The sequence below is a fragment of the Sander lucioperca genome, chromosome 6, assembly GCF_008315115.2.
Source record: "Sander lucioperca isolate FBNREF2018 chromosome 6, SLUC_FBN_1.2, whole genome shotgun sequence".
In the NCBI taxonomy this organism is placed as follows: Eukaryota; Metazoa; Chordata; class Actinopteri; order Perciformes; family Percidae; genus Sander; species Sander lucioperca.
The window spans coordinates 1,057,974-1,071,788 of record NC_050178.1 but is presented as its reverse complement, the minus strand read 5'-3'; the positions used below and the strand labels follow the sequence as shown (position 1 = coordinate 1,071,788).

General features: G+C 42.1%; 1 protein-coding gene, 1 long non-coding RNA gene and 1 pseudogene across 2 annotated transcripts; all 3 read left to right on the top strand.

Moving 5' to 3' along the window:
* The first annotated feature begins 851 nt into the window (after nt 1–851).
* LOC116050310 (odorant receptor 131-2-like) lies at nt 852–9,686 on the top strand. Its single transcript, XM_031300285.2, has 2 exons — nt 852–1,079; nt 8,889–9,686. Exons 1-2 carry the CDS (start codon nt 927–929, stop codon nt 9,684–9,686), a joined length of 951 nt encoding a protein of 316 aa, XP_031156145.1. The 5' UTR covers nt 852–926.
* LOC116050296 lies at nt 7,471–7,841 on the top strand. The gene is made up of 2 exons (XR_004105053.1): nt 7,471–7,509; nt 7,772–7,841. It is a non-coding gene; the product is annotated as an uncharacterized LOC116050296 (long non-coding RNA).
* Nucleotides 9,687–11,996: 2,310 nt separating the features above from the next.
* LOC116050309 lies at nt 11,997–12,932 on the top strand (annotated as a pseudogene).
* Nucleotides 12,933–13,815: the final 883 nt, after the last annotated feature.

Below are 13,815 nucleotides of genomic sequence, written 5' to 3'. Positions count from 1 at the left end.
TGGAGTGCATTGATGAAAAATAGCAGGTTTACGTAAAGTACTTAATTTACTTTAATTAAGTTAAGTTCACAGCTTTTTTATATCAGCTCAAAGGGTTTAATTGGTTTGTAAGGGACACAAGGAGAATTATCCAATTAATCCAGAGTGTAAATATAATTATGTGTCTTCACGTCGTTTAAAAGTCATCGTTTCAGTGGATTAGTCAGTTTTTATGATTTTTTCATGCTGAATGATTTAATACCAAGGCACTTATGAGTAGGGCTGGGTTAAAATAGTCGTTAGTTTAGGTGATCTGATATCCATTCAGAAAATCCAGAAATCAATATTTGAATATTTGCCTTTTCAATGACTGTCAAGTTAGTCCTGTTAAGGATTAACTTTTTGAGGGTCAATTCTTAATGTTAACATTAATTGATGCATTATAAAAAATATTTGAGGGTTGCTTCGTGCTTGTATATTTACAGCAGAAGTTTTCTGAGAATTTCTTTCATCAATTAAATCATTGGTGATGCCAGCTCTACTTATGAGCTCATCTCTGGTAGACAAAGATGTAAAGCTGTGACTTACATGATTCTTTGTGGACAAACTCAGTTTTATAGATCTGTCGATTACATCAACTAATGGATTAGTGTTAATTAAAGTTAACTGCAAGCATATAAATTTAAATAACTATTGTTGATGAAATACACAGTGCAAGTGATTTATTCAAATTTAATTTACTCTTCATGCCCTATATGAGTCTGAATCTAATATTTCTTTATGTAACATTTTAAAGCTTTGTATTTATATGAGAAGCTTCTTTCCAGCTGTTGATTTTTGTCAGCAAAGAACTCAACCTTCTGATCAATAATAATCTATTATTCTTTTCTCTTCAGCTGTAAAGTAACCAACAATTGTCTGCTGAAACAGATTTGGACAGTCGACTCATGAACCTCTCAAATACTGGCAGCAATTTCACAACAGCTGTGTATCGGGACACTTTAAACACAGCTATAATGAAGAATGTGATTACTGTGGTTTTCTGCATCTCCATCAACTATGTCAACAGTACCCTGGTGTATACATTCACAAAACATCAGGTATGAGTCTTGTCTATTTCTAGAAATCCATTCAGCATGTATGTACCTAGTTGAAATTAATTTTATCCCTTCAAGCCCAGTTCAGACCAAAGATTTGCGAGCCAATCAACTCATAGCACTGAGTGACTGAAGAGAATTTATTAAAAAGGATTTATTGCTAAGTAGGTAACGCTTCAAGGAACTTGCCTTGGTGTATGGTGCATACATAATAGAGCCCGACCGATATATCGGCGGGCCGATATTATCGACCGATATTAGGCATTTTCCAAACTTTCGGTATCGGCATTTATAATGGCCGATAAATGAGTATTTAAAAAATAAAATAAAAACGGACGAAACACCCTTCAACCATGTTCTGAGTGTTGTCGTTACCAGAGGGCGCTCTACAAGTCCCTGTTGGCAACACTCATGTTTAACCCTTTAAGTTTCATATCTTAAGTTTGTATTTTTATACATTTTATTTATCAGAACTTTAATATATTTTGATGTTCCTATATTCTGTTGTGACAATAAAACAGAAAAGTTTATTTTTAAACTGCATTATTATATTATTTTAGTGAGGACTCATAAATAACTACAAATAACTAATGTTGAAATCTGCTTGTTTTGTTACGCGTTTCTGGATTATTTTTTTTAAATATACAGTATATTGGCCGATATATATCGGAATATTGGATTTTTAAATCTCCAAATATTTGTATCGATATCGGCCGGGCTCTAATACATAAACATAATAAAGGAAATAATGTCAAAAAGTAACGTTACCTGAAAACAGCGTGTGGTTTCTTTTTAGCATCTCACATCACACTTTTAGTCACTATGAACACTACTACGGTCAGAAACATTGTGCCAACTTATGACGTCGCTGTCAACAGGCTTATCTGCTAATGTTTGCTACCGACCATTATCTTGAAACCATCCAGCAAATAGATGGTGCAGTAGGGTGCCGTTACCTGAAACCGGTGATTTAACATCACCGCTCATTTTACACACTGTAACAACAAAACAAAACGCTGAGTGAACATTACTAGCCACGTTTTTCATGTTGGTTTTGATGCGTATGCAGCTCCACTAACCTGGAAAACGGTTTTAAAACAGTAACGTTAATACAGTGTGTGGGAGGAATACAGCGGGTCGGAGGAATACTGCATCTCCTGCAGCAAGGAGTCAAAGGCAGAGGGACCGCAGCGTTCGCTATAGGGCTGGGGCGATTAGTCGACGTAGTCGACACAAATAATTTGCGTCGACGCGTCACTAAATAAAATAAATAAAACTCACCTGAAAATTAATTAATGTAATGTGGGACTAATGTAACGTTAGATAAGCGGGTTCTAGGGCCACCTAATCTGTAGCCCCGCCTTAGCTCTGAAGCTAGCCGAGCTCTCCGCCTACATGCAGTTATTTGTTAGGTTGACGGTCCAGTGAGTGAGTCAGAGATAGCAGCACAAAAGGACGAGTATGGCGAGTAGTGGCGACCCACAAGAGTTAGAGGACCCGCTGGCCTCTTTAAGATCGCAAGTTTGGGAAAAGTTCGAGACTGTACGGCTGCAGCCTGGAGCCTCCCGTCACATGCCTCCCGGCTGGTGCCCTCCCCGCCTCGAAAACTTCGGTCTTCAGGTCAGTTACAGTAGTAGGCTACAGGCGAGAGAGTGGTGATTAAGACGAGGACTGTATGTCGGCGTTGTTCAGCAGTTGTTGAGTATGTAAGTGGAAATACATCTAACATGCTACTGCATATCCAACGCCATCACCCAGATGTGCCAATCACTGGAACGAGACAAAAAAACTGTCCAAATTCTCCTCCCTACAGTGCTTAACCAGCCTTTAGATACAAATAAATACAGTTAAATTAAAGGGAGAAGAGCTTGGATGTTAAACAAGAGCTTATTCATTATGTTACCTACAACTGTTAAAAAAAGCAAATACAGGTTACTCTTTTTGCACTTGCTCTGTTTACTTTAAGTTTTTATTTTTGTATTCCTCTTGAAAGTGACTTTATTTTGTGGTTGGATTGATAGCCTACATCTGGCTTCAGGTTGCACTAAAAATTAATTTTACTTGAACAGTGCAGTGTTAAACAATTTGAATAAATAGAGATTTGAACCTTATTGAAATTTGTTTTGTGTAAATTGTTAATAATTGAGCAATGGGAAAATAATCGCTAATTGAAAAATTAATCGTTAGAATAATCGTAAATGAATCGTTAGATTAGTCGACTAATCGAAAAAATTATTGCTAGATTAATCGTTTAAAAAATAAATGTTTGGGACAGCCCTAGTTCGCTGAGCTTCTTGTCTCATCTGGGGTCTGATAAACAGTAAATTCATCAAATTCAGTGTCCACAATGCTATTTTCCAATAAACTGTAGCTGTCATATTTCACGGGAAACTGCGTTGCGGCTTTTGTCGCTGTTTGTGACTTTGCCTAAGATTGAGTGACAAGTAGTACTCGCCCTGTTGTTTATTTGGTTGCCATGACTTCACGAGTGATGACATCCTGTCACTGTTCCAGTTGCTCACCCTAAAGGGGAGAGAGAGCGGATGACAGTTTGCTTGAGTTCAGTAGAGCACTGGCTCTGCAGAGTCATGAAATTAATTATAAATTGATTGTGAACCCTTTGGCTCATTCTTTGCACTCTCTGCTGGCACTCCAATGCATCCTGTGTGCGTCTTCATGAGTTAACGTGAGTCAATTTATCATTTTGACTGTGTTTTATGCCATGAGTTACTGTCACTTTGCTAACATGTGCACTGCTGACTGAATTATTTTGTTTGCCAGAAATATTGTTTGTATTATGTTAAAGCCTGTGCAGTTGTGAGTGGTAACCTCACATATCCTTTGTTCATTTGTATAATTGTTTAATTTATGTGTTAATTGACCACTTTCACTAATTATATTATGTCTTTGTTATCCCTTTCTGGAGCACACAGACAATGCAATGAATCAAATTCAACCTGAATGATAAAATAAAATAAACACTGGTGTTGCATCAAACCCTGCCTTCTCCCTGCTTCATTCATCACTCCATATCACCTGACGTCTTCTGACCGAGACACTGTTTGTTCCCCAAACCCTCACTCCACCTGAACCATTCCCATCACCACCCTAAAGTTCCTTCAATGGTCCTTTGAGCCAGAGTATTGAGTGAGGGATACCATGGCAGGCATCGGTATGGATGGAAAAGATGAAGATGAAGCCCAAGAGCCTCCCTCATCACAGCCAAGCAGCCAAACCATCTCCTAACACGACAGCAGCCGAGGATGGAGACGTGGAGGAGGAAGAGGAGACAGCAGATGAGGAGGGAGAAGTGGTGGAGGAAGAAGAAATCACCCACAATTATGTTCAGCCCGACTCGGCGGAGGAGCTTTCAGCTCAACAACCAGCTCCACAACCAGCTCCACCCTCACAGGGAGAGGGGAGACCTAACAGATCTAGAGGCAAGAGGGATAAGCGTGAGTCCTTAACAAGGTCGAAGAAGGCCACAACTTATACTTACATTTATGGCAGTGGAAGTTCCCGAAGCTCGCGCAAGAGCCACCAGGTGGTTTGGCTCTCATGTCGACAGGCTACTTACCAAGCTCCCCCTTCACTACCGGGACAGTTTCGTTGAGCACTGTTTGAATCGTGGCATCCTGAAAGATGGCGCAGAACAAACATACACCTTTGAAGAATTGGACTTTGAAGAAAGCCAGGGCCAAGAGTATTGTCCAACAAGTCTCAGTCCCTGCTTCAATGGAGAGACGAGAGCCAGTCCAGAGGAGCCAAGGGAGAAAGGTGATGCCTACCACTATGTACCTAAGTAACACAGCCACTGTGGAAATCCAGCCTAGTTTCCAAGGAGGCCGTGGAAAAAGGATGACCATCCTCGGTAAACCCAAGTTCCAACCTTTCTGTCCATACTGTAACAACAATGACCACTTCCTGGAAACCCGTCCAAAAGTGAAGGAGTTTAGCCCATCAGAACTGAGAACTTGGATAGAGGTATGATCGTTGTTACAGATGTACCCGCTGCCATAAGCCAGATAAATGCACCCTCAAAAAGCCTTGCAACACCTGCAATGAGCTGCATCTCACCATCCTGCATGGAATTGCACGTCAACTGTCCACACACACACAAAGCCCTGAGAACTCGGCTACGGCAGACATTCTCAATGTGCTCATCAGTGCACCCTGCAATGAGGACACACTGTACATCGATCAGCCAAACCGATCTCCTGGTGTGATGTTGAAGGTGGTTTCGGTCTTACTAATCAATGGCCGGCAAAGGCTGCAGATGTATGCCATACTCGATGGCTCAGAAAGAACAATCATTCTGACCACGGCAGCGTCCCAGCTACAACATAAAGGCCCAAAAGAGATCCTCAATCTCAGAACCGTGCGGCATGAGGTAATTCCCATGAGTGGTGAGACCATCTCCTGTCATATCTCCCCTGTGAGCCAGAAGAAGATTAGGTTCCCTATAGCCAATGCCTTTACTGCCCCAGTCCTCAACTTGGCTGAGCATATTCTTGTCGTGCCTCTGACCTGCAGAGGGAGTATTCCCACTTGCGAGGCTTACCCTTACCGGACTTTGTCCATGCTCGGCCATTAATCCTAATAGGCTCAGATCATTCCCACTTATTGGTGCCCAAAGAGCCTGTCCGCTTGTTCACTCTTTGTGATTGTATATCCTGCCCAGCTACTGCGGAGTTGATGGAGAATGTGGAGGGACTGTGGAGACTGGATTCCTTCCCACACCGTAAGGAGAAGGAAGTAACCCGATCTAAACAAGATCATTATTGCCTGGAACTGCTTGAGACTAAGACTGCCGTCAAAGAAGTAGGTGAGGTCTTGCGGTATGCTACCCCACTGCTCAGAGCACCCAACAGTTCTAAGTTATTCTCCTCAGTCCATACCTTGTTGCCATGGCTCTGGGGAACCGAGCGCAGACTGAAGAAGGACTAAGAGCTAATTGAGATCTATAACCAGGAGATTGTTGACATGGAGTATGTGAAGGAGGGTGATCCCAAAGATGACCAGCCGGGGTCAGAATCCTGGCTAGTTCCACATCATGTTATCAAACAAACCAGTGGGAAACATCGACTGGTGTTCAACTGCTCTTTTCAACTGCATGGTCTCAACTTGAATCGTAGCCTTCTTCCTGGTTCAACTCTCGGTCCCTCTCTTCTTGGTGGGCTCCTCCGTTTCCGTGAGCACAGTGTGGCCATCAGTGGTGACATAAAATCTATGTTCCAAGTTCACCTACTCCCTGCTGACCGGCCATTATTCAGGTTTCTCTGGCGAGCTATGGCTCAGGCAACTCACCCAAAGACCTACGAGTGGCAAGTGTTACCTTTTGGCACAACTTGTAGTTCTTGTTGCGCCATTTACGCCCTGTAGCGTCATGCGAAGGAGCACCCAGAGAGTGACCATGAAGTGTTGAACTCAGTGCTCAGAGCTTTCTATGTTGACAATTGCCTGCAAAGCTTCAACACATCAGCCACAGCCAAAGCCTTGCTGGACAAACTTCGTGCCACACTGTCCCAAGGGGGATTCAAAATTCATCAGTGGGACCCAGGAATGAACTTCCATGCTGGGGACAGAACTGAGTAAATGCTTCCAGGCGATGGAACCCAAGCTCCTTGAACGCTTGGCCAATCAACAGATTTCATTTAACTTCAATCCACCAGGGGCTCCACACGTCGGTGGAGTCTTGGAGCATGAAATCAGATCAGTTAAGAATGCCCTGCTAGTGATTCTTGGAAAGCAGACCACCTCCGAAGTTGTCCTTCAAACTGTCCTGATCGAAGTAGAAGGCATCATGAATTCAAAGCCTCTAGGTTATCTTTCCTCAAATGCCGCTGATCCTGATCCAGTCACTCCCAATTTGGTCCTGATGGGGCGGCGGGATGCCTCTCTGCCACAAGCCATGTTTGCCAGCAGTAAGCTCCTTGGGCGAAAGAAGTGGCGTCATAGCAAGATTTTGGCTGACCACTTCTGGACACGGTTCATTCGTGGCTACTTGCCTAACCTACAACCTAGAGGAAAGTGGCTGAGGAAAGTCCAGAATCTCGAAATAGGGAAGACTGTTCTAATCTTTGACCCACAACTGCCTCGAGCCTCTTGGCCAACAGGGCGTCTCACAACAGTCACGACCGGTAGAGAGCAAGTTGGCCGTCAGATTTACACGACACCAGTGTCACGTTTGAGCTGGCAGAAGAGTGAGTCTGTTTCCCAGGAGGAATTGATTCCAATTGTGGGGCGGCTATGAAAAGACTCCTGCCATTTCCTTTCCACTCCATTTTGCTCTTTCAAGGATACTTTTGCCACCTGCCACCTGACCACACCCACTTCACCTGTTTCCTATAAATTGATTGTGAACCCTTTGGCTCATTCTTTGCACTCTCTGCTGGCACTCCAATGCATCCTGTGTGCGTCTTCATGAGTTAACGTGAGTCAATTTATCATTTTGACTGTGTTTTATGCCATGAGTTACTGTCACTTTGCTAACATGTGCACTGCTGACTGAATTCTTTTGTTTGCCAGACATGTGCCATGAGCCATGTGGAAATATTGTTTGTATTATGTTAAAGCCTGTGCAGTTGTGAGTGGTAACCTCACATATCCTTTGTTCATTTGTATAATTGTTTAATTTATGTGTTAATTGACCACTTTCACTAATTGTATTATGTCTTTGTTATCCCTTTCTGCAGCACACAGACAATGCAATGAATCAAATTCAACCTGAATGATAAAATAAAAAAATACTGGTGTTGCATCAAACCCTGCCTTCTCCCTGTTAAATTCATCACTCCATATCACCTGACGTCTTCTGACCGACTCTGTTTGTTCCCCAAACCCTCACTCTACCTCAACCATTCCCATCACCACCCTACAGTTCCTTCACCAAGACTTTTCATAAACGGATTAAGGAGCAGCGGTGCGCGGTGTACACAACCCTGTTGTGCGTCTGCCCTATTTCTGATACCATGGCAGGCCGCCACGGTAAAATCAACATAGAGGAAACTCTGCCAGCTACATAAATACAAAAAGTTGGAAGTCAGAATGAATACAAAGAGAGTCGTTGCTAGGGAGATGATACAGCTTGTCGCATTGGTGTAAACTGGCAGGTTTCAGAACGTTGCAGACCAGAGCATTGATAGTAGTTGCAAGTTTCAACTTGTCTCAATATGACTCTTTGGTTTAACTGGGCTTTAAGTTGATGTATGGTTCTGCGTTGAATCTACCCTGTAGGTACGGAGTAGCCTGACGTTTACCTCCCAAAAAATATAACTACACGTCACAGCGACGCAGAACACAGCAAATGTGATTGGTCTGCATGGCCGTGGCTTGGTAGTGTCGCATTTGCACCTACTCATTCTCAGGTTCTCATTCTCCATGAACAACATGGAATCAGAGAGGTTTAACTTTTCCTGCTACAGCTTTCCGACCGTGGTCAGACTTGCAGGGGAGACACTTTGTTTCTCTGTCTCGTCCGCTGGAGTCGGTACTCGCTCCGAAGCCAATACCCATCACTCTCTCACTCGCTCTACCTCACACTCCCCACACACACACACACACACACACCGGATCTGCTATTCTCTTAAAGAGATACGCTAGATTGACGTAGACACACCAGCGCAGAAGTATAAATCCTAACAACGGCGTAGGTCACTTACGAAGGCTACAGCATCGGTTCTGCAGAGAGCCCAAAAACAACCATAAATCAGAATTAGGTGTAAAGAGTGTTTTGATTTATGCTAATACAATAATTGGTACAGTTCATACTCTTTCCCTTTATTTCCTAATCACTTGTGTCCTCCCCTGCAGGTTTTCAATGTGAACCCTCGCTACATCCTGTACATCCACCTGGTGATCAACGATATCATTCTGCTAAGTCTGTTTACCCTCCTTCATGTCCTGAGTTACATTGTGTACACTCTTAATGTCTCTCTGTGTATCGTTCTGGTAATGATTGCTATATTTGCAAGTCTAAACAATCCCCTAACATTAGCCGTAATGGCAGTAGAGTGTTACATCGCCGTATGCTTCCCTCTCCGCCACACCCAGATCTGTACAGTCAGGAAAACGTATGTTGTGATCTGCCTGATTTGGGCGATAAGTATACTCTCGATCCTACCATATTTGTTTGTGGCATTGGCAACAGAATCCCTGGAATTCTTTCGTTCCAGAGTTTTTTGTCTCAGAGTCAATGTTTTTAGAGACCCTAATCTGACAGTGAAGAGAGATGTTTCCAACTCAGTGTTTATGGTCATTGTTTGGCTCACTCTATTCTATACATACTTCAGGATCCTGTTCACTGCAAAGGCAGCTGCCACAGACGCCAAGAAAGCGAGGAACACTGTCCTCCTCCACGGCTTCCAGCTGCTACTTTGCATGCTCACCTACGTTTATGATCTCATAATGCAGGGTCTGACATACTTGTTCCCAAATGAGGTGCTGGCCATTCGCTTCACTGTCTCGATATTTATTCAGGTACTGCCTCGACTCATCAGTCCAGTTGTCTATGGGCTACGAGACAAGACATTCAGGATTTACCTGAAAAGATATCTGCTCTGTACAACTAGTGCTAACACTCATCCACTAACAACTCTAAAGAGGGCATAAAGTCCTGTTATTGAGTTGTTCAAGCTATGCTTACACTGTTTCATAATAAAGGGATATTTTAGATGTTGTGAAGAGTGGATGTATGAGCTACCTTTCCATAGTCAGTGTATTAGTTAGAGTAGAATGCGGTCGGTGTGCCCCAGTTTGAAGAAGCAGGCAGGAGTACCGACACAGAAGATAAGCAATGTCCTGCTGTGGAGGGAGGCAGCAGCTAAACGCATTTCATGCAGATGAAGGTATACAACACTGGCTTAACACAACATTCTCTCGAGCTTTGCCTTTTGTCCAAATATGGTCACATCTGGCTCCAAAATGGCAACCGCAAAAAATGCAAAGTGCTGGCATCAAAACAGCAGTCAAGCCAACAAACCAGCCACAGCCACAAACCAATGGGTGAGCTAGAGGTCACGCCCAAACAGGCACATTTTCAACTGGCACAGCTAGTTTACACAATGTGAGGAAAAACCTGCTGCTGTATTGATACAGGGTTTTCTATTTGACAGTCAAAGCAGAAACAAAAAGCATACTGCACAAACTGCATGAAAGGTTTCGAGCCTTCCCCAATGTTCACTTACTGATCACACACACACACACACACACACACACACACACACACACACAGATCTTGATCCCATGACAACTGGAACTTCTATATATATACACACATTATAACTACTATATAATAAGTCATTTTAAAAAGGCATCTGACTTACTGTGCGATTGCCATATATGACCTTTGCCAAGGTGGGTACATATATTTTTCTGTCATTATTTGTGTGTTAAGTAATAATATCTTGATCTTTATTTTACTTTTGTGTGTATGGTTCATTTTGTACATTCTATTTTAAGAACAAAGTTCTCTACTCTAGAATTAAAAAGTATTCTGAAAAAAACGTTTTAATATCTCTTATTAACATGGTTTGAATCTTGCTCTCTCAATGGATTCGCAAATGCTAATTATTTGTGTGCTTAAATTTTTTTTTATAATTTTCAAAAACTGTCAACTGTTTCTGTTTTGGTGCTCCACGAATAACAGCAAAAGTACAAAAGTAGTTTTTTATGATTTCATGCAGAGTAATTTATTAGCAAGAAACATATGAGCACATCTCTGGTAAAACCAAAGATTTAAAGTTGTGTTTTGCATTATTCTTTGAGAAGAAACTCAGTTTTTACAGATCTGTCGATTAACTCAACTAATTGATTAGTCGACAAAATCATACGAGTGTTAGTCGATTAAGAATTACTTTAATCAAGGTTGTGCTAAAAAAATAAACAATTGCTCGCTCAGGAATGAGACACAAATATAAAGCCATACATGAGTCTCATTACTTCTTATTACTTACCTCCTATGGTGAGTAGGTACGCACCCCTAAACACCTGCGCAACTGCGTCTCTCACATAGCAGCTTAAAAAAGAACTACAAATTTCCTGTTTAACTGTTAACATAATTTGTATTAGATAGACTAGTAGTAGTAGTAGTAGACTACTGTGCCACCACTCAACACAGGAGCACAGCTGTGATCCAGAGCTTAGTCCACGGCTGGAACATGGTGACCTGTCCGCACCGGTTGTCACCTAGTCTTGCACACAAGAGAGGGGTGAAGCCGAGGCTACGTTTGAGCCTGTGGCAGAAAAACATTTTGACAAGAGATTTTTAAATGAAGTATAGTGCGCGTGCAGCAGGACAACAGACGTTTGCTGTATTTGCTCTGCTTCTGCAGCTGCTGACTCTGCTTGATTCTGCTAGCTTCAATTAAGCTACTACACCCCAGTACCACGTATGCAATAAGAAGCTTCTCTTTTTACGTCTGTGCTGTCTTAATCGGTTCGTTTTAATACAAAAGGAGCTTTACACACAACCCTATCACAGCTGAATATATCGTGACTGCTGTGTTATAGCCTACATCTTATTGATTTGGCTGGTGTCATTTACATTTAAAAGGATTGTAATTCTAGTTCTTCATTGTATCCCACCACCGTCAACTATGATCAAGTAAAACTTTCTAATTTCAAACAAAATAGTGGCTAGTGAAAATGCTGCGCGGCTAATGTTGGAAAACCACAAGCTGCAGTGTAAATGTCAATTTTTCTAATGAAATGCATACGAAAAATAATTTGAAGTGATACATTAAGAAGATATGGGTATGAATATGTCAAAGACAATTGCGAGAATTATGTCGTGCAACTGCTTAACTATGCTACTAGGACCTTTTTTGGTAGAATTCAGGCACTGAATATCATCAATGGTACAGTTTCTAGTCTTTCCCTTTGTTTCCTAATCACTTGTGTCCTCCTCTGCAGGTTTTCAAAATGAACCCTCGCTACATCCTGTACATCCACCTGGTGATCAACGATATCATCCTGCTGAGTCTGTTTACTCTCGTTCAGGTGCTGAAACATCGTTTTCACTCTTAACGTCTCTCTATGTATCGTTCTGCTAATGATTTCTATATTTGCAAATCTAAACAATCCCCTAACACTAGCCGTTATGGCAGTAGAGTGTTACATCGCCATATGCTTCCCTCTCCACCACACCCAGATCTGTACAGTCAGGAAAACGTATGTTGTTATCGGCCTGATTTGCACGATAAGTATACTCTCGATACTATCAGATTTATTTGTGGCCTTGGCAACAGAATCCCTGGAATTCTTCACTTCCAGAGTTTTTTGTCTCAGTGTAAGTATTTTCAGAAACTCTAATCTGACAGTGAATAGAGATGTTTCCAACTCAGTGTTTTTGGTCATTGTTTGGCTCAGTCTTTTCTATATATATTTCAGGATCCTGTTCGCTGCAAAGGCAGCTGCCACAGATGCCAAGAAAGCGAGGAACACTGTCCTCCTCCACGGCTTCCAGCTGCTACTTTGCATGCTCACGTTTATGATCTCATGTTACAGGGTCTGACATACTTGTTCCCAAAAGAGGTTCTGGCCATTCGTTTCACTGTCTCGGTATTTGTCCAGATTCTGCCTCGACTCATCAGTCCGGTTGTTTATGGGCTACATGACAAGACATTCAGGAATTATCTGAAAAGATATCTGCTCTGCACAACTAGGGCTAACTGTTTATTTACAATTATGCTTAGAACGTTTTTTGCTTCAGTTTATTTGTTAAACCATGTGCATCGAAACTGCTGTTTTAGTATTTCTGTCTTAGATTTTCTGTCTTTCATGTGTTAATGTCCCCTTTCATCATGAAAGCTGAGTGACCTTGAGTCAAAGAGCAAAGAGCACACGATGTATCCCTGAGGGCAGAACGCATAATGTGGAGGAGATGCCGGGCCTGACCAGAGATAAGAAGAAAGCTACTGATTGCATTAACCTTATATGAACCGAATAACTAACTTGACTCCCATCTCCTTTAAAAAGACACTGTTGTGAACAATCTTCAGTCACGTTCTGTATTATTATGCTGTGAGTGCTGTAAATTGACTCTTTACTTACAAGTAAAAACAAACTTTTAAGAGAACTCCAGTGATTTTGTCCATTCTTTCATAGATAATTATCCTAACACTAACACTCATCCGCAAGCAACTTTAAAGATGCTGTAAAGTCCCGCTTTGGGTTTGCTCATGCTATGACTACAATGTTTTATAATAAAGGGATAGTTTGGATCTTTTGAAGTGTGATTGTATGCGGGTTCTGTGTAAAATAAACTGAGACTCAGCAGTTTACTTACATCTGAAGGATAAAAGACACTCGTTTGAGGTGCACATTTTAGACAGAGAGGGTCGATGGTTTAAGAGGGGTGTGAAGGAAGCCATTTATTCTCTGAGCTGTTTTCATCCATGTTATCCATTCTGTCCGGCCACACCGGCTGAGATCAGGCGCGAAGCAGCCATGCGCTGGAGCGATCATTTCAGCATCTCCTCTATTTCTTCTATGTGTCGAGCCAGGCAGGTAATCACATACAGGAAGGCCACAGGAAGGCCGGATACTTTACAAAATAAAACTAATTTCTAAATAAAAGACCCAGGTTCATGGTGATTTTGGCTGTCTAGACTTCTCAGCTGTGTCTAAAGCGAGACACACGATCAGGCACACAGAAAGAGAGAGACGGACGAACGGACAGACAGACAGAGGGACACACACGGAGGGAGAGGGAAAGAGAGAGACGTTCTGTAGAGTGGAG